The sequence below is a fragment of the Ictidomys tridecemlineatus genome, chromosome 6 (genome assembly GCF_052094955.1).
Source record: "Ictidomys tridecemlineatus isolate mIctTri1 chromosome 6, mIctTri1.hap1, whole genome shotgun sequence".
Taxonomy (NCBI): domain Eukaryota; kingdom Metazoa; phylum Chordata; class Mammalia; order Rodentia; family Sciuridae; genus Ictidomys; species Ictidomys tridecemlineatus.
In genome coordinates, this window is record NC_135482.1 from 14,038,356 (window position 1) to 14,058,247 (window position 19,892).

A 19,892-nucleotide genomic window follows, 5' to 3' on the forward strand; every position below is an offset into this window, starting at 1 on the left:
CCCAGAACTGTAAAAACCAATATTTGATTTAAAAAAAATTATGAAATTATGTTCTCTTTTGACAAATATTGTGCTGTTATTAGATATTAAATTCATTCTACAGAGAAATCCTTACCAATATATTTTTAACTAGCATAACAATTAGTATCAAAATTCTTTCCCCTCACATCCTTAACTTATATCTGATTCCCCCCCCAAAAAAGAAAGTCCATTTACTTGAGTTTATGTCAATTTTCTTTTAATATTAGTGTTTACAGTTTAGATTTCTAGTGTCTCTGAAGTATGAAAAAATTACAGTGGGTGAAAATGGTTTATAAAAATATTTTTAGGATATGATTTATTGCAGTTAACCTGATTATTTATTTGTTTAATTTTTCTGGTACTGGGGATTGAAGCAAGGGATGCTTTTACCACTGAGCCACATTCCCAGCCTTATTTTATTTTATTTTGAGACAGGGTCTCACTTAAGTTACTTAGGGTCTCTATAAGTTTCTGAGGCTGACCTCAAATTTAAGATTCTCTACCTCACCCTCCTGAGTCACTGGGATTACAGATGTGTGCCACCACACCCAACAACCTGATTAATTTTTAAGGGCACAATTTTAAGAAAGTTGAAAGAATGATCTATAGCTGCAGAAAAAATAATATGCTTTTTTTTCCAAATATTTATTTTTTAGTTATAGTTGGGCACAATACCTTTATTTCCAACTACAATAAATTATTATTTATTTTTATGTGGTGCTAAGAATGGAACCCAGGGTCCCATAAGTACAAGGCAAGCACTCTGCCGCTGAGTCAAAAACCCTAGTCCAAGAATATGCTTTTTAATCATGAAGAAAATAATATTTTGAAAGCTCATAGAGCAGAGACTAAAGATAATATACCTACAAACTCAGTTCAATGTTAAATAATATACCTGCCAAACATAACTAAAATAATATAAATTTGACTGAAAAATAACAAGGGTATGTTTTATTTGTATTCTGGTTGTTTCTATGCAGTTTTTAATTGAGCCATATTTTGAAAAATGGAACTTTAAGTGCTTAAAAAGTAGAAAATAAAATTTTAAGTGCTCAAAAGAGGAACCCATGTTAATTTCTTCATGAATCAGTTAATACCAAAGTTGTTTCTTTGAAAACCTGAATATATCTTTATTACTTAAATTACTATTTGTAAAAAAAAGTATATATTAAAAAATGAATACCATTCATATTCTTATAAAGTACAAATAGTCTTATGATAAAGTATGAAGTCCTGTTGCTACAAATTTGATCTCGAATAGAAAATAAGAAAACTAGAAAATGCATTAATTCTGACTTAAGTTTTTCTCAGAGAAAATACACGCATATATATGTATTTTTTCCCAGTGCTAGAGATGGAACACAGGCCTTGTACATGCTAGGAAAGTACTTTATCTCTGAGCTATATCACCAGACCCAGAGAATAATAAATTTTAACATCAGCCTATTAATTTTCTAACAGATAAGCCACAAAATTTTTAACTATTTTAATATATTTTAATACTAGACATTGTGACCCTATTTTTATAAATTATTTTAAAAATTATCAATGCTTAAATATATGTCATTTTAAGAGAAATGTTCTTGAAATGAAATTAATACAAGTATTACTCGAGTGTTGTAATTAAAAGCCAGGGTTAAATCCTAGCTCTTTCACTTATTAGGACTGCCATCTTGGAGAAATTAATTACTTGATCTCTCTATGCTTCAGTTTCCTCATTTATTGAAACGTGAAGATAGTAGTTCCTCACTCATAAGGTTGGTATGATGATTAAAAGTAGTTAATTGGGCTGGGGATGTGGCTCAAGCAGTAGTGCACTCGTCTGGCATGTGCGGGGCGCTGAGTTTGATCCTCAGCACCACATAAAAATAAAATAAAGATGTTCTGTCCACCAAAAGCTAAAAAATAAATATTAAAAAATTCTCTCTCAAAAAAAAAAAGTAATTAATCTTGTGTGTGTGCACGGGCACATACGCGGTGATTGGGGACCAAACCTAGGATCTGACACATGCTAGGTAAGTGCTCTACCACTGATCTACATCATGATCCTAGAAGTTAATCTTAAACAGCACTCAGAACAATGCCATACAAAAAAAGTATTCAATAACCTGTATGATATGATTATTACTGGTTGTTCTGGGGCTTATGATAGAATACAACAAAATGTCAAATTCTCTTCTCTTGCTGGATTTTAACATAATGAAGTCAAAGAAGACAGAATGAAAATTTCTCATCAGGAAGTTGTTACAATTTCTGACCTACCAGTAACCTGATTTACTATAACATTTCCATTTTCTTGTGCTTATAATGAATGAAATTAAATGCATTAAAAAAACAAGATCTAATGATACCCTTCACTGAGATATCAATACAAAGGTTACCCACCTGTGCAACTCTTCTGTTTTGTCTTCAGTTGGACCTACGATTAGTAAACAGTGGCGAAGGACAGCTGCCATGACACGGAATTGATGAGAGTCACTCTATGGTCAAAAAAGAAAAGGAGAGGCAAAATTGGGAGATGAATGCCTTAAGGAAAAAGTCCAGTACATTACTATAATACCTGTTCCTCCAAACCTTCTTACACTATACAGGGAGACAGCAGAATACTCTAGAAAAAATTCCCAAGGCACTACTAAGTAAATAGTCACTATCTTATTTCAACAACTCCAACCACTTCCAGCAATGGCTGACACCAGTGAGTTTCTGATCTAGCCACTCTGTTTTACCTTTGATGAAGATTCAATTCTACTCATTTTGTTTTATTTTTCCATTTTCTGAAAGTCAAGATTCTTTCATTCTCTGGTGAACTGCTCCAATTCACTAATCATTATCAAAGTTTAAATTGGAATAGTTATTTTGAGTTGGTTGTACATCCTTAATAAAAAATGTCTGCTCTCTTGACTTTCAAAAATAGTTCATCAACTTCATTTTGATCTATCCTCTTAATCTCCCAGTTCCTACAAAACTACCAGAAAGTGAGTCAAAAAAAAGTGATCTGAGTTTATCTCCTCCTACTTTGCCAAAAACACCTGTTGGCAATGGTATTAAAGAAACAATCATCTGCATCAAGGTCCTATCTCTTAAGAAATTAATATGACACAGGAAATTAGAGATAATTAAGTTAGAGATCCTGGATATGCCATACTTCAGAAAGCTCTAAACACTTGAAATACTGTTAAAATTTTCAAAAATTTCTTAGCATATACCTGATTTCAAGTCCATGTAAAGTGAAGTATATCTCACTCACACAAACACACACACACACACACACACACACACACATACATATACTATATACATACATATACAAACACATACACACACGCCCTGTAAGGGAGATGTCTCTCATCTAGCATACAGGGTAAACTTTCATTACTTATGTGGGTGATAATATTTTAAAAACATGTACATTTACAAGAGATGAAGGTATTAATGGAAAAAGTACTGGATGTGGAGTCAGAAGCCTACGTTATGACCTAAAACAATTCATACAGCTTCCTGAACCTTGGTTTTCCCACATGCATCTCCACAAACATAAGGCTCTTAGGATTAAGTTAAAGAAAATGTCATGCATAAAAATGCTTTAAAACTTTCAATAAAATATGTGAGGGTGTGGGGAAAGAAGTCAAAGAGTGAGACTGTGAAGTGATAAACAACTGTGTGGGTAGGAAGAGAGGGAAAAGAGAAAGAGGGACCAGTGGAATGCCAGAGGCACTGAGACTGCAGGGTTCATCATCCATCCCCAAATGCTTGGGTGAAAATTCTCTCATATGTAAATATACTTTCACTTACCACAAATTACATGAGGTATACTAAAACCCATGCCAAACTCAACTATTACTTAACTCTTGATAAGGTCACATTTTCCTTGGTTTTGAAAATTAACTGGGGGATCTACTTCCTTTTGTTCTATATATAACACTCTTTCTCTTCTCATGCTGATGATGAAAAGCCTCCTGCAAAAGTATCTATTGTGGTCTTTCTGTTATTTGTAACTGCAAACCCAAATCCTACTTTCCATTGCATCTCCTCCTTTTCTAGTTTTTAATAACATCTATTCCCAAGTTATACTTTCTGTCTGCAATGCTCTCTTTTACCCTACATTTACTAAGTTCTCTCCATTCTCTACTCAAAACAACTTCTGAAATGACTGGATTATTTGCCTCTGCTCTTTACATTGCTGATTGTTTTTCATCCTCCAGATCTCAGCTAAAACATCTTCTTAGAGAAGCCCCTTCTCTGATCACTGATCTAAGTATATTCCTTCATGATTTCTTTTTATGAAACCATAATTTGTGACTTTACATTTGTTTACTTACTCATATATCTTTGTTTTCTCCACTAATCTATTACCCTCATGAAGATGAGGGTACTGCTTCAATAGGTGATCAACAGTTTTGGTGTTTTATAAATATTTTTTTAGTTATTGATGGACCTTTATTTTATTCATTTGTATATATGCGATGCTGAGAATCAAACTCAGTGCCTCACACATGTGAGGCAAGTGCTCTACCACTGAGCCCAAGCCCCAGCCCATGATCAACAGATTTTAATGTAAATGTTGTATAATATGAATAAGCAGAAAAATGCCCCAATTATAAGTGTGTGGCTAGATAACTTCTCACAAAATGAACACATCAATAAAAACATCATGCAAGGCCAAGATTAAGAGCCCCAAATTCTCCTCACACTCCCTCCAATGACAGCCTTCTGCTCCTGAAAAGTAATCCTAACTTCTAATATCACAGGTTAGTGTTGTCACTGAACTTTACATGAATGGACCCATAAAGTATAGACCCTCTTGCCAGTGACTGTGAGATTCACCTATGTTGTTGTATGTAGTTAGTTTTTTCTTTTCCACTGCTTGGGAGCAGCACTATACAAAGTGTGGTACTGGTCCACACCCTGTTTGTCACTCATCTTCAAAGTCATGAATACAGAAGGTATCACAGGAACATTTATAAACTTTTCGAGCATTTGGACATTGTGTGTAATACTGGATCATACAAGACTTTCATTCTGACAGCTAGGGAAAAAAATCTTGTCCCTCCACCACAGATGGGTTAAGAAAGCAATGCTATACCGTGTTCTAGTGTATAAATGTATTATCATTAACTTATCTATCCTACTCTTTAAAAAAATATTTTTAGTTGTAGATTGACAACAATACCTTTATTTTGTTTACTTAGTGTTTTTTTTTTTTTTAATGTGGTGCTGGGGATTGAACCCAGTGCCTCATGCATGCTAGGCAAGAGTTCTACTACTGAGCTACAGCCCCAGCTCCAACCTACTCTTGATGACACTTGAACTGTTGAATGTTTGGGGGGTATTCTAACAAGTGCTGCAATAAACATGCTTTTTACATGTCATCTGGAATGCACGTGTATACTCCAGGAAAAGGGATACTGAGTCACAGGGAACACACATACATCAAGCTTTATAAGGTACTGTCAATGTTTTAACCTATTCTTATAATAGTTTCTTTATAATTTCATTGATACTGAATATTGTCAGCTTTTTAAACTTTAGTCACTCTCATGGATATGTAGGTTATTTTTTGTTTTAATTTGCATTTTCATGATGACTAATAAAACTGAACATCTATTTTTATTGTATGTCTTATGTTTATTTGGTCATTTGGAAAGCTTGTTTTGAAAGTTCCTATATAAATCTTTTGCCTATTTTTCTATTGTGTTGACTGATTTATCGTTATGGATTTGTAAGACTTTCTAATGAGTTCTGAATATTTTATTGTAAATATGTGCTGCAAATATCTTGTCCCACTTAGTGGGCTGCCATTTTCCTTTCTTTTTCTAAGGTACTCATTTTAATGAAGGACAATTTTTTCCTTTAGATATGATCCATATTGTATTCCATTTTATTTGGAAATATTTGCTTATTTAAGAAATGTTTGGCTAGGCATGATGGTACATGCCTATAACCCCAGCAACTCAGAAGACTGAGGCAGGAGGATCGCAAGTTCAAGGCCAACCTCAGTAACTTAGCAGGACCCTGTCTCAAATTTTTAAAAATAATAAAGTAAAGAGGGCTGGGGATGCAGCTTTGTGGTAGAATGCCCCTAGGTTCAATCTCCAGTACTACACAATAAAAGAAAGGTTTAACTTATTGAGATAAAGTCACAGCAGTAAACTTTTAGAAGCCATATTATTTTATCCTGTGTATTTAGATCTCTTACATAACTCAACTTCTCTTTTGGGGTATACAGTTTAAGGTAAGGATTCAAAACTGTTTTTTTCCATACAAATGATCCAATACTATTTGTGAAAAACCCCACTGTACTTCCATGTCACCTGTATCATAAACCAGTTGACTACAGATATGCAGGTTTATTTCTAGATTTTTATTCTATTCCATCAGTCAATGTCTCAATAAATAACTGTTAAAGCAATGCTATTATTTAAGAAATCTTACTTAACAAAAGTTATTGTGGTCACTACTTCCCACTGTTGGTTACTCTGCTGTGTGACTTTCCTCAATGTTCCAATCTTTGATGTCCTCATCTCTTAAGTGGGGTTAATAATGCTGCTCCCAAGAATACCAAAAGGACTGAATGTGATTGCTCTTATAAAACAGTATATAATCACAGCTTTTACAACTGTTATTTACTTGCTTCATGATTTAGTTTTTGTATCTTTAGGATATCAACATTTGCTTCTCTAAAATGATATCACTTCCAAAAGTTGAGGGGAAAAATCCCTTAGAACAAAGAGCAGAGGAAGAAAAAGTGAGAAAGTAGGTTTGGTTGTAATAGTGGAAATTAAAATCAGATAACATTAAAAGCAAGATAAAAATTATGAAATTCTTTGGAATTTCTTTACAAAGGCTTTGCTTCTTAGTTACGGATTCCATTATTATATGAAATCTTTTTCCCCCTCCTTTGCAAACTGTGGAAGATTTCATTTTATTTAGAAAAAAATATCCATTTTCTCCTATCTTTTTATTCAAACTTTAACCTTTCTAATCAATGCCAGAGAAAAAGCCCAAAGATCCAGAATATACAGCACCTGAAGCTGCTGTGCACTGCTGAAGTGATTATTGTTTTTAAGCATACAGAAAATATAGAAAATAATAATATATAATATTACAAACAGCTTGCTTTATTTTGAATGTTCCCTCCAAACTTCATATTGAAATCTAGTTTTCATTTAACTGTACTGGGTGGGTAGGATCTTTAAGAAACGTTTAGGTCATGTATGAATGGATTCATGCTATTATAATGGGAGTGGGTTAGGATAAATTCTGGTGAGTCCTAGCACTCTTATATGTTCACAGGTTCTCTCATGCACACACACATGCATGCTCTTTCACCATATGATGCCTTAGCAAAAAGACCTCACTAGTTATGATCCCTGAATCTTGGACTTCATATAGACTCCAAAGCCATGAGCAAAATAAACCTCTATTATTTATAAATTATCAGACTGTGGTATTCTGTGATAGCAACAGAAAATGTACCAAGACAGAACCACACAACCACTTGTGTAGAGTTTTTTGGGGCAGGGGAAGTAGCAATTGGAAATTGAACCCAGGATTGCTTTGCCACTGAGCTATACCTCCAGCTCTTTCTATTATTTTGAGATGAGGGTTTCACTAAGTTGCTGAGGCTGACCTTCAATTTGTGATCCTCCTGCCTCAGCCTACAGAACTGCCAGGATTACAGGTGTGTGCTATCATGTCCGGCTCCACCTGTGTTTACATGACTAATTTCTCTACTAGGTTTTTACTGCCTTGAAGACAGTGATGTTTTACCTTGCATTCTGTGTGTCTAACATAAAAGATGGCACGAACTGGATACTTAATGTTTGTTGAAAAATTTTTTCAACAAGAAAAAACTGCACAGCCTGAAGCTTTATTTTTAAGTAATATCCTATCCTTTCCTACATTTCCTTCAAAGTCTCTAAATAATGAGGGAACTAACCTCTTCTGTTACAGTGTGACATTCTCAAGTAACTTCTGTGAGCATTCACTGTTTTATCTCATTCAAACAGCATCTTTTGACTCCTTAAAAACATGTATTTTTGTTTGCACTTAGTTATCTGGCTCTATCAAGTCTACTGGTCCTTGTACTTCCTTATTACCCTGCATTGATACTTTATGTAGTACACATTTCCCAGACAGGGAAATGTGCACTACATAAAGGACCCATAGATTAACATGCTCTCCTCCATCAATAGAGATTTAGGAAAATGTTGAAGCAGGAAGAAGACAAGGCCATTTCAATTAACTTTTCTACAGCTAACTTTATGTCCTGCTAAAGGAATCATTCAACCTTTTCAAATATACTATCTCTAGGAAAGGGAGAGAAAGAGAGGAGATAAGGAGTAGGTAGGGAGGGAGGGAGACTCTGTCTCTATACAAGGAAATAAAGCCAGCTACATTTCCCATGAAAAGGAAATCTCCAAATTAATCTGCTGATGGTATCAACAGGCAGGCAGGAATTCAACATTGAGGCCTAAATCTGAAATGCACAAATGGCAATAATTTGCTAAACCTCACGAAACATCTAGTCCTTCATTTTCTGTTTTTTTGTGAACTATAAATGAAGGAAGTCATAAAAATACTTGCTAAAACAGTTAAAACCAAAACCAAATGTCTGTATTTTTCTATAACTGTTAGGCTAAGAAATTGTGAAACAGGCAAAAAACTACAGAAGTAAAATAAATGCCTAGCATTTGGAAAGGTATATTCAGCACCCTTCTTTTGAAGTCAGTTGGGCAATAGCTATCAATCAAAAAAACCTGAAAAATTTGAAATGCTCTGGCCCATCAATTTCAGGTTATTTACTAAAACTTTTATAACCAGAGAATTTACTATATTGATATTTAAAATAGCAATTAATTATGATTTAAGTGCCTCCAAACAGGATTTGTCAAAGGTTGAGAATCCTTATGAAGGAATATTCATAAATATTTTTGTATTTATACTTAATAGTATTCTTTGTGGGGGGGTGGGAGGGTTTACTGGGGATTGAACTCAGGAGCATTTAACCACTGAACCACATCCCCAGTTCTATTTTGCATTTTTTTTTTAGAGACAGGGTCTCACTGAGTTGCTTAGCACCTCACGTTTGCTGAGGCTTACTTTTGAACTTGCGATCCTCCTGTCTCAGCCTCCTGAGCTGCTGGGATTACAGGCGTGTGCCACCATGCCAGGGTGAAGTATTCTACATACACACAAGTATTTGTATGTATTCTTTCATAAGGATTTATCATCTTCAACAAATAGGAGTTACAAAGTAGTTGTCAAAGTTTTGGGGCTTTTTGCAGAACTCTTTTTTATCCTCCAAATGAAATCTTAATTACAAACCTAAATTAAAACAACAGCAATAGCAACAACAATAGCAACAACAATCAAAGGTGCTGTTTTATAAAGTGGAAGTGGGGAACTTGGGATACCACCCACCCACCCCTAGAGGATACTCCTAGGAACCTCCCAGCTTCAAGAAACGCATTTTTGAAAACTAATACTCTGTGTAAGTGTGTGGGGAGTTACTGGGGATCAAACCCATGGCCTCACCCATGCCCAGTAAGCGCTCTCCACAGAGTTAACACCCCCAGAGTTGAAAACTAGTAACTAGTCTTCAAGAACATTGGTTGTGCAACAAAGATGAAAATAATAAAATGATTACATTTTGTGTGTGTATGTGAATATATATATAGAGAGAAATATATAGACAGAAATATATATTTCTATTTATATATTACATAATGGAGAATAGTTAGAAAGATACACATCAAAATGCAAACAGTGCTTATCTTCTCAGGGGTGAGTTTTCAGATAGTTTGTATTTTCTTGCTTCTATGTTTTTTTTTCTAGATCCTCTACAATGAGCCTCTAGTTATTTTTAAAGTTAGATTCTTTTGATTAATAAGTTTTTCATATTCCTTTATTTCAGTTGGTGTTTTAAAGTGTTAACTAGTGTTTGGGTGCTTGCTCAAAGTAAAACACTTCAGCTGACAAACTACGGAGATCTTGAAACCCAGTAAACAGATTCTTAGTAGTAAGTCTCTCTGCCCTGATTAGAGGTTTCTTTGAACTAAATTGTGACTATCCTCCTAAAAACTCCTGTTTTGGTTTCTGTGGTCTTTTCACATGCTACACAATTTCTAGGAACCATTCATCCCTCTATTCTTCAGATGGCTGAATCATTCTCAATCTTCAGATCTCAGAAAAGACTTTCAGAGTCTTCTGTAACTATATTATATATTGTCAATCACTGCATTGTTCTCTCATAGCAAATAACACAATTTTAATTATGTAATTTTTTTACTGATTTATCACCTATTTCACCCACAAAATGGAGGTTTCATGAACAATGCCTGTTATCTGCCAATACATTATATAATGCCCAGTGTAATGTCTAGTAATTATCCATAAATATTTGGACAATGATAAATGATAAATGTTTGCTAAGAGCTGAATTTGGAGACTCATGAAGACATTCTTTTCTAAATGGTTGGCAAAGATCCTATTTTCAATACTATTTATATTTCTGAAAACTTCAATAATAGCCAAAAGTCATGCTGATTTTGCACATTTTGTAATGGCTGTATCAACTGATCCAGACTCAAACAGGTAGTAGGAGGTCTGAGATACTTAATCTTGGAATACTGGTCCTTTATCAGTATATACTTTTATTTTGGAGAAAAACCATTCTATAACACAGAATAAGTATACGCTACTTCAACATTTTCTAAAGTTCCTTCCAGTCCCTCTGTTACTTATAACTAAAGCACACTAATAAGGGCTAATCTTAATTTACTAATTTTCATTACATGTCATCCCACATATCTACTGATGTGCAGCCACTAAATTATAAAGTGTTTTTGTCAGGAATCTGAACACTGTGAGCTACTATTTTAGGTATAACTTAAAATAATAGGGACTCCAACAATGGCAAACCAACAGTCTTGGAGTATCTCTTACAATTAAATGAAGAACTTAAAAACACCAAAACAAACAGTGTAAGAAAAATAACCATAGGAGGTACCAAATAAGCATAGAGACATAACATTTCAAATACTTCTAAATATTTGGTTTCAAAGCATAAATGGAGCATGTGGGCTTTCCACGTCTTTTCCTGCCAACTCTCAGGAAAACACTGACCATGCTACAGTCATCTAAAACAGCTGTTAGGACTGATCTTCAAATATTTGGTTTCAAAATACAGACCTATCTGCATTTTAAAACTCATGCCTGCATACTCTCGCTACAGCACTACATTGAGATAATCCTTTTAAAGTAGTTTTCTGGCAAATACAGATTTCACTAGTCATTTATGGTTAAAGAGAGAGAAAATGTGAAATGTCTGGATTTTAGAAGAAAGGAATAGTTTATGTCCATTTTACTTAAAATTGTTGATTTCCTTAAGCCCAGTTTCACTGTTAGCATATTGTTCTTGTGGGTATTCAAATATAAACTACCAAATCTGCCTCATTTTGGTTTGCTGGAAGGCCCAAGCCTCAGAAGACTCTTAATCTAGAAATAAGTTAAGTGGTTTGAAACAACCTTTCTCATCCCCTTGTGTAATTATGTTTGTTTTCTAGAATTATGTATAAGCATGGATATCTCTACTTTGTAGTCCTGTATTTTTGACAGTTATCTTACACTACACAGGAACACCTAGGAGAATGGGCTAATAGGTATACATACACATAGGATTTTTTCTTCTGAGCTGACATCAAAGACTGATCAGTTTTAATTGACTGGCATATTATCTGAGCTTTTAAGGTGGCAGCCATCAAAAATACCTATACCTTTATTAACTGCCTTGTTTTATTTCCCTTTAAATCTTATCTTGTTCATGAAAAAGACTCTGAAAAAGACAGTGATAGTACAAGTCAGAAAACTATATTTGGCATCTTACAAAACAGTAGTTCATCTCCACCCCATTCTTCCAACAGGTATTATTACACAAATGGAAAGAATAAGATTTAGTAATGGTTAAGAAATATCACAGTTCATACAACTGTTTCATGGAGGAACTGGTAACTTTTTCCATTTTCCAATTTAGCATGCTTCCCTTGCAGACAGCTATAAGAACATACCAGACAATTAAACTCCAGGTAGATAAGAATACCATTCTCAACCTTACCTCTTTATGCACCTTCCAACTGTCTACTGTCACATTGAAGAGAGCTTTGAGGGCCTCAATGGCACAGTCTGTCTCCTGAGGTGAGAGAGGAGGTCCATTATGATCTATGGCCGATTCATACTCATCGGTCCACTTGATGCTAAAGGCACTTTCCAAGATCTGGGTTAGCAGCGGTAGTCCCTGGAGCTCATAGCGCAATTGTGACCTGATGTCAGTGTGCAAAAGTGACAGGAGAAAGAGCAAGCGCAAGTCAAAGCACTTAATGTCATTGATAAATTTTCGGTCCTTGCACTTTCTCAGGAGGTTACAGAGCTTTGCAGCAAGATTAAGTTCCAGGCTGAGCTGCTGTGCCATCTGACTGTTGAACACTATGTTACATAGACACTTTAATGATTCCACAATAACTGGGAACTCTGACACCTTCTCCAAAGAATCATCCGACTCAGTTAGCTTGGCTAGTCTCAGCAATATCTGCATGTTTTCCTTGGTTGTTACAGGAACTAAAATCTTTTTGTCTCTGGAGAGAATGCGGAGTACTTCCAGGCAGGACACTTGACATGTTGTTGGGACGTCCTTTACAAGGACTTTAAATATGCCTTCACACAGTTTCTGAAAAACAAGAGAGTATGCAAAAACCATTATGTGATTTTCAACATCAGACTAAACAGCATCAGGTTTGAAGGCAGTCTGAATCATAGCTATTCCCTCCTCAGAAATAAAGATTAAGAACTAGTTCACAATTGCCCATAATACATGCTCTTTTTTGTAAAATAACTGAAGGAGATAAGCATTTCTGCCAATGTTTAGTTGTGCTCTTTCTTCTAAATATTTCTTAATATTTCTTCCATGGCAGTTATCCCAAGTGTCCCTCTTCTTTAGCTAAAATCTAATAATACTTACTCATCAAATGACCCAGAGAAGTACTTTTGCTGACAAAAACTGATAAAAGTTATTCCAAATATGGGGTTCCAAAGAGGGTTCAGCTAGCATATATTATGTTTTGAACCAATTGTAAAAAAAAAGGTGACCCCCCTAGGCAGACTAGATGCTAAAAAGGTTCCCTCTAGATGGGCAAACTAGGAAAAAGTCTCTCTTCCTCTGGGCAGCCCTGTGCTAAGACATTGTTTGGGAAGCTCTGAGAAGATAGAATCTTAATTCTCCTTTGTTGCCTTGGTGTAGGGTGCAGATTGTAACAGTAACAGTAATAAGTAGCAGTGGTGGATCCAAATTTTGCTAATATCATCTCAAAAACAATTCTTTTAGGATGAACCCAAAGTATACTCAATCTTATTTGTGTGAAAATATACTATTGTCAAATTTAAAAATCACAGATCATTCCCTCCAAATTCAATGTAAGCTTTCTCTTACCCTTATATGTGGACCAAACAAGTACACTCATTTCATTGCTGGATACTACTATACACCCTTACATTTTATAAAAACAACAATTACCAATATAAGATATTAACTTACTGTCAGACTTAAATCCTTGAAAAAGAGGTTACCTGGGGTCAAACATAATCTTGGCAAGAATCCCAGACTATGTGCAACTTCTCAGTATATACTGGTCATACAGCTATGGAAATACTAATTTAAATGAAAATATTTTCTCTAAACAGAGATGGAAATGACCCTTACCTGACAAGCTAAAAAAAATTCATAAAATGACAACTTTATCTTGTCATATCTGATAACTAAAGTGACTTTCTTTTAGTGTTTTAATGTCAATGTTACAGCAGGAATTTTTTTTTACTTATTTATTTATTTTTTTGCTTTTGTACTGGGATTGAACCCAGGGTACTTTACCACTGAACTGCATCCCCAATTCTTTTTACTTTTTGATGTTAAGATAGGATCTTGCCAAGTTGCTGAGACTGGCCTTGAACTTGGGATCCTCCTATCTCAGCCTCCTGAGTTGCTAGGATTACAAATGTGTACCACTATGCCTGGCAGGAATACCCACAGAAATTAAAATCAGCATGCAATAATGACACTAGCCACATCAAGTTTAAGGCCAGTCTAGGCAATTTTGCAAGGCCTTGTCTCAAAATTAAAAATAAGGGTTGGGGATGTAACTCAGTAGTAGAGCACCACTTGTTTCAATCCCCTTTATCATGATCCCCTCTATCATCCCTTTTAGGGATACAAATAGAAGGAAAAAAGTCAAATAATCACCATTTGCAGATCATTTGATAATGTATTTAGAAAATCCAAAAAATCTGACCAGAAAACTACAGAACTAATTAATTCAGCCTAGTAGCAATATACTAAATCAACATAGAACAAACAGAAGAATCACCTAAGAATAAATCTAACCAAGAAAATATCTCTACAATGAAAATTATAAAACACTGAAAAAAGAAATTGAAGAAGATATTAGAAGATGAAAAGACCACCCCTGTTCATGGATAGGCAGACTTAATATTGTTAAAATGACCATATTACCAAAATGAATTTAAAGAGTCAATCAATTCCTGTGAAAATACCAAAGATATTCTTCACAGAACTAGAACAAATAGTTACAAAATCCATATGGAAGAATAAAAGACCCATAATAGTCAAAGCAACTATAAGCAAAAGGCTGGAGGCATCGCAATACTAATTTTTAAATTATACTACAGAACTACAGTAACAAAAATAGCATAGTACTGGCATAAAAATGGACACACAGATCAATGGAATAGAACAAAAGTCATGGAAACCAACTAAAAACAAAGATACAATCATGTGATCCTTGATAAAGACGCCAAAAACATTCAATGGAAAAAAGGCAGCCTTTTTAACAAATGGTGCTAGCAAACTGGATATCCGTATGTAGAAGAATAAAACTAGATCCCTATCTCTTGCTCTGCACAAAAGTCAACTCAAAATGGATCAAAGACCTAGGAATTAGCCTAGAAATTTTCCAACAGCTAGAAGAAGACATAGGGTTAATATCTAACATAAAGGCAAAGGCAATTACTTCCTCAATAGGATTCCTAAAACTCAAGAAATAATTCTCAAGAACAGCAAAGGAAACAAGAGCATGAACAGGAGCCTACAGAAGGGGAGAACATCTTTGTCAGCTACTCTTCTGATATAAAATTAATATCCAGAATAAATAAATAAATAAATAAAATTCAATCAACAGGCAAATGAAACAGACATTTATCAAAAGAAGAAATACAAATGACTAAAAAATACACTAAAAAAAGTTCAATATCTTTAGTAATCAGAGAAATGTAAATCAAAACCACAAGGTGAGAATATAGGATGAAAAACAGAACAAAACTCACAACAAAGATACAAAGGGTTAGAAAAAGGGTTAGTTGGGGGGAAATGGGGAGAACTGTGAACTAAAATCAAATTCTACACACGTACGATTTTGTTTGGATGAACCCAACTACTATGTATAACTGTAAAGCTCTAATAATATATATATGATGTGTGTGTGTGCGTTTATTAGAGCTTTACATATATATATATGTATGACTTCATATATATATATATACATATATATATGTATATATATATATATATATATGAATATATATGACTTCATCTCACCCTGTTAGAATGAAAATCACCAAGAATACAAATATCCATAAATGCTAGTGAGGATTTGGGGAGGAAAGAAACACTTAATAATACACTGTTGGTGGGATTGTAAATTAGTACAACCATTACGAAAATTAATAAGGAGGTTCCTCAAAGGAACTACCGTATAACCCAGCTACACTACTCCTCAGTATTTATCTAAAAGAATTTGAGTCAGCCTGCTAAAAGCAATCTATGCATTCCCATGCTTACAGCAGTGCAACTCACAATAGCCATGTTATGGAACCAGCCTAGATAACCATCAACAACTGACTAAATAAAGAAAATGTGATACGATGAGTTTTATATAACCATAAAGAAAAATGAAATTATGTTATTTGCAGGAAAATGGATAGAAGTTGAGAGCATTATGTCAAGTGAAATAAACCAGACTCAAAAAGTCAAAAATTATGTTTTCTCTCATATGGAAAAGTTAGAGAAAAAGAAAAAAATCAAGGTGAGACTTCATAAAAATATAAGGAAGACCAGTGGAGTAGAAGAAGGGAACCAGGGGGAGGAAGGAGGAGAGGAAAATGGGAGGTACTAGGGAATGGGATTGACCAAATTATGTTATATGCATGTACAAATGTGTCATAAAACCACTATTACGTATAATTATAATATACCAATAAAATTAATAAAAAATAAGAAAAAGCTCTTTTTACATGTCTGTTAGCTTAGTAAGGTATGGTTATTTCTATAAAGTCATGCTACAAGACCTACATTAGAAACTTAAATAAAAAATCCCAAGCAGTTTCCCAGTGCCAGTACCTAGGGTTGCCAAAAACATTTTCAGCAGTCTGTGCCTGAACTGAGACCCTAGAGTAGTCTATGGTAATTCTCAAATTTCACCATGCATCATACTTACCTAAAGGGCTCATCACACAGATTATTTCACCTACCCCGAAGTTCTGATTCAATAGGTAAAGGGTGAGACTCCAGAACTGAAACTTTAAACAAGTTTTCAGTTGACGCTGCTGCTGGTAGTGATCCAGAAGCCACACTGAGAACTACTGTATTATGGTTAGCAACAGACTGACATAACTTGGATGTCAGGGGTAAGGGTTAGCTGAGGGTAACTGACTAGAAGTATATTAGAACGATAGGCAAAGTTGAAGGCCATTAGCACAAACACCTTAACTTCTTCACTACCCTGTGCTGAAGATGTACAAGGGTGGCAGGGATGGGAATGGAATGTCATCATCTGGTCACAATGCCTTTTTCAAATATTAAAAACTACCAGAGACATGAAGCACATTATTTGTTAAAGGTTGGTCCTGGGCTTAAAACGTATTCATCCTACCATGGCCCCTAGAGCAAAAACAGTGTGGTAATTAAGAGAAGAGGTTCTGGGTTCAAACTGCTTACATTCAATCTTGGCTCTTCTACTTATTAATACGCATGGCAAGTTACTTAGTTTCTCTGGACCTCATTAACTGTAAGAATCAAATGAGATCACACATTTACAGCATTTAGGACAGTGCCAAGCATGCAAAGAATGTTCAGTACAGGTTATCTAAGATAAATTCTCAAAGTCCTCAGCTTGGCATTTAATATTCCCTAATGAGCTCTTTTTCCAGTCTTTATTCATTCATACTATTCCTATCAAACCATCTTCTAGGTACTTACCTGTCCAAACTACTCACACTGAACCCGTCTGCTTTCTTATCACTTGCTTCTACATGCATCAATCCTTTTTCTTCTCTGGTTATATAGGTTTCAAATATTTAATACACTTTCAATATAAAGTTTTTCATAACCACTTCAGACCTCAACATACTTCCTTTACAAGCAATATCCAAACCACAATTTGCAGCAATCATTTTGGGGTTAGCACATCTGTCCTGTTGATTTTCCTTCTGAGTTTGCTTCAACTACTAAAAGCTCTCTGAAAGTAGAAATGACATCTCTTTTTATGAAATAAATGCACTGCAGTGGCTTCTGAATCAGAAAGACCTGGGTTTAATACCTGTTTTGTTTTTTGCAAGTTATACAATTTAGATGTTATTAATGTCTCTGAGCTTCAGTTTTCCCTTTGTTAAATGAGAGTAATATCATCCACATCTAATATAATTATTTTTTATTTGTTCTAATTAATTATACATGACAGTAGAATGCATTTTGAAACATCATACGTAAATGAAGTGTAACTTTTCATTCTTGTGGTTGTACATGATGTACAATCACACTGGTCACATAGTCATATATGCACACAGGGTAATAATGTCCTATTCATTCTACTGTCCTTCCTACCTATACCCCCATAAGTAATTTTTAATAATGACTTTTATTAAGTTTTATTACTTCATAATCTTTATAGAGCAACTAGCACTTAGATTAAGAAGTTCTTCAAATCTCAAACATTAGTAGAGATCTATTAATATTGTCTTGATGCTTCTTTATAAGAAGGAAAGAAAATAGCACAGACTGTTCTTGTGATTGTATTGGTAGGGTGACTTGCCCCACTGGGTAAAAAAGCCTTTACACATAGGCAATAGAAGTTATCTGCCTTCATACAAAGTTTTTTTTTTTTTCCTGAAGAGCTTAAATTACTTAAATACATATGTTCTTTATAAATGTTATAAATATAAAATTAATAAAACCCTTAGAGAAAATAGAAACAATGTCCATAATTATTCTAGCTGTTATATTTTATGAGTGACAGAAGGCCTTATTCTTTCTCAATCTAGTTGGTTTTCAGTAATACATATACTATATATGCATATAATTTTTAAAAAAATACTACTCTATTTTTTTTTAAACTTTATTTTATTTATTTATTTTTATGTGGTACTGAGGGTCAAACTCAGGGCCTTGCGAGGCGAGAGCTATACCACTGAGCCATAACCCCAGCCCCTGTGCATATAATTTTTTAAAAAAATATTTGAGCTGTCAATGGACCTTATTTATTTATTTATACACGGTGCTGGGAATTGAACCCAGTGCCTCACACATGCCAGGCAAGTGCTCTACCACTGAGCTATAACCCTAACCCATGTGCATATAATTTTGTTTCCTGATTTATTTTTTAACTCAACATAAGCATTTTTCCACATTACTACAGATTTTTCATAAACCTAATTTTAACTGGATGCAATATTAAATATAATTCCTGTTTTCAATGAGTCTTTAGCATGAAATGCAGCAGAGTCCAAAAAGAACAATGGATTTGGCATTAGAAAGCATAGCTTCTCAATTTTATTTTTTGTTTATGTACTTTGTAGTTTATAAGTAACTTTTATATATGTTTATTATATATTCTTATTCAATCTAAGAAATGCTTATTGAACACTATGTAATTCTTACAAATAATAATTAAGTACCTAAAGACATTTAACCAAGAAGGAGGCCAGGACTCAATCCAGATCATCTGATTACAATGTAATTTCCAATGTAAATCAGTGATAGTACCATAGCTGTCTCTCACTTAGTATAATCTTCAGCATGTCACTTTATTAGGCATCTTTTTTCCTCTGTATCATGCATTAAAACAAACTTCTTCCAGCTTCATAATGGCAGGTTTTCATCATGAATCTGTAAAACTACAATCAGCTTTGATTTTAGCTATGAAACAAGCAAAACAGGCTCTGAAGGATATGTGAACACTCAAAAGACCTACCATGGTTTATAAACTGTCTTAAGAGGTGATTTTTAAAAATAATTAAAAGTTAGAAGTCAAATTTTATACATAAAAAATGACTTTACTTAAAAGACTGACATCATAGTCAACTACATTTAAATGATCTAAAAGGTTGTTAGAAAACATTTTTTAAAAAATATAGTTGGACACAATATCTTTATTTTATTTATTTATTTTTATGTGATGCTGAGGATCGAACCCAGTGGCTCGCACATGCTAGGCAAGCACACTACTGCTGAGTCCCATCCCCAGAAAACACTTTTGAGACAAGTGAGATTAGTGCCAGTTCACAAACTATTACTAGACATGTTGTGATAGGTATATAAGTTTGGATACATATAAAATATTCAGAGTATGCATTTTGAAATCTTTCAAATTTGACTCTGACATCTAAGAAAGTGATTTTTTTTTAAAGTGATTAACTTACAGTATAAAAGTACTGCTCTACTGCAAATAAGGGAAAAATAACTGCTCTACTGCAAATTAGGGAAAATGAACAAACAAAAAATTGTGGTCACCTTCATCATAAATCACTTAAGA

General features: G+C 34.2%; 1 protein-coding gene across 8 annotated transcripts in view; it reads right to left on the reverse strand.

The window, feature by feature from the left end:
- Positions 1–19,892, reverse strand: part of Ric8b (RIC8 guanine nucleotide exchange factor B) — a 106,889-nt gene that overhangs the window by 56,659 nt on the left and 30,338 nt on the right. For all 8 annotated transcript variants that reach the window (XR_013440320.1, XR_013440319.1, XR_013440318.1 and 5 more), the window contains exons 3-4: positions 12,137–12,745; positions 2,407–2,501 (exon numbers count right to left, since the gene is read on the reverse strand). Coding sequence is in view for 2 of the 8 variants with exons in the window: in XM_005322327.4 (XP_005322384.1) it covers positions 2,407–2,501; positions 12,137–12,745 (704 nt within the window). In the remaining 6 variants the exon portion in view is untranslated. The remainder of the gene's footprint in view (positions 1–2,406; positions 2,502–12,136; positions 12,746–19,892) is intronic.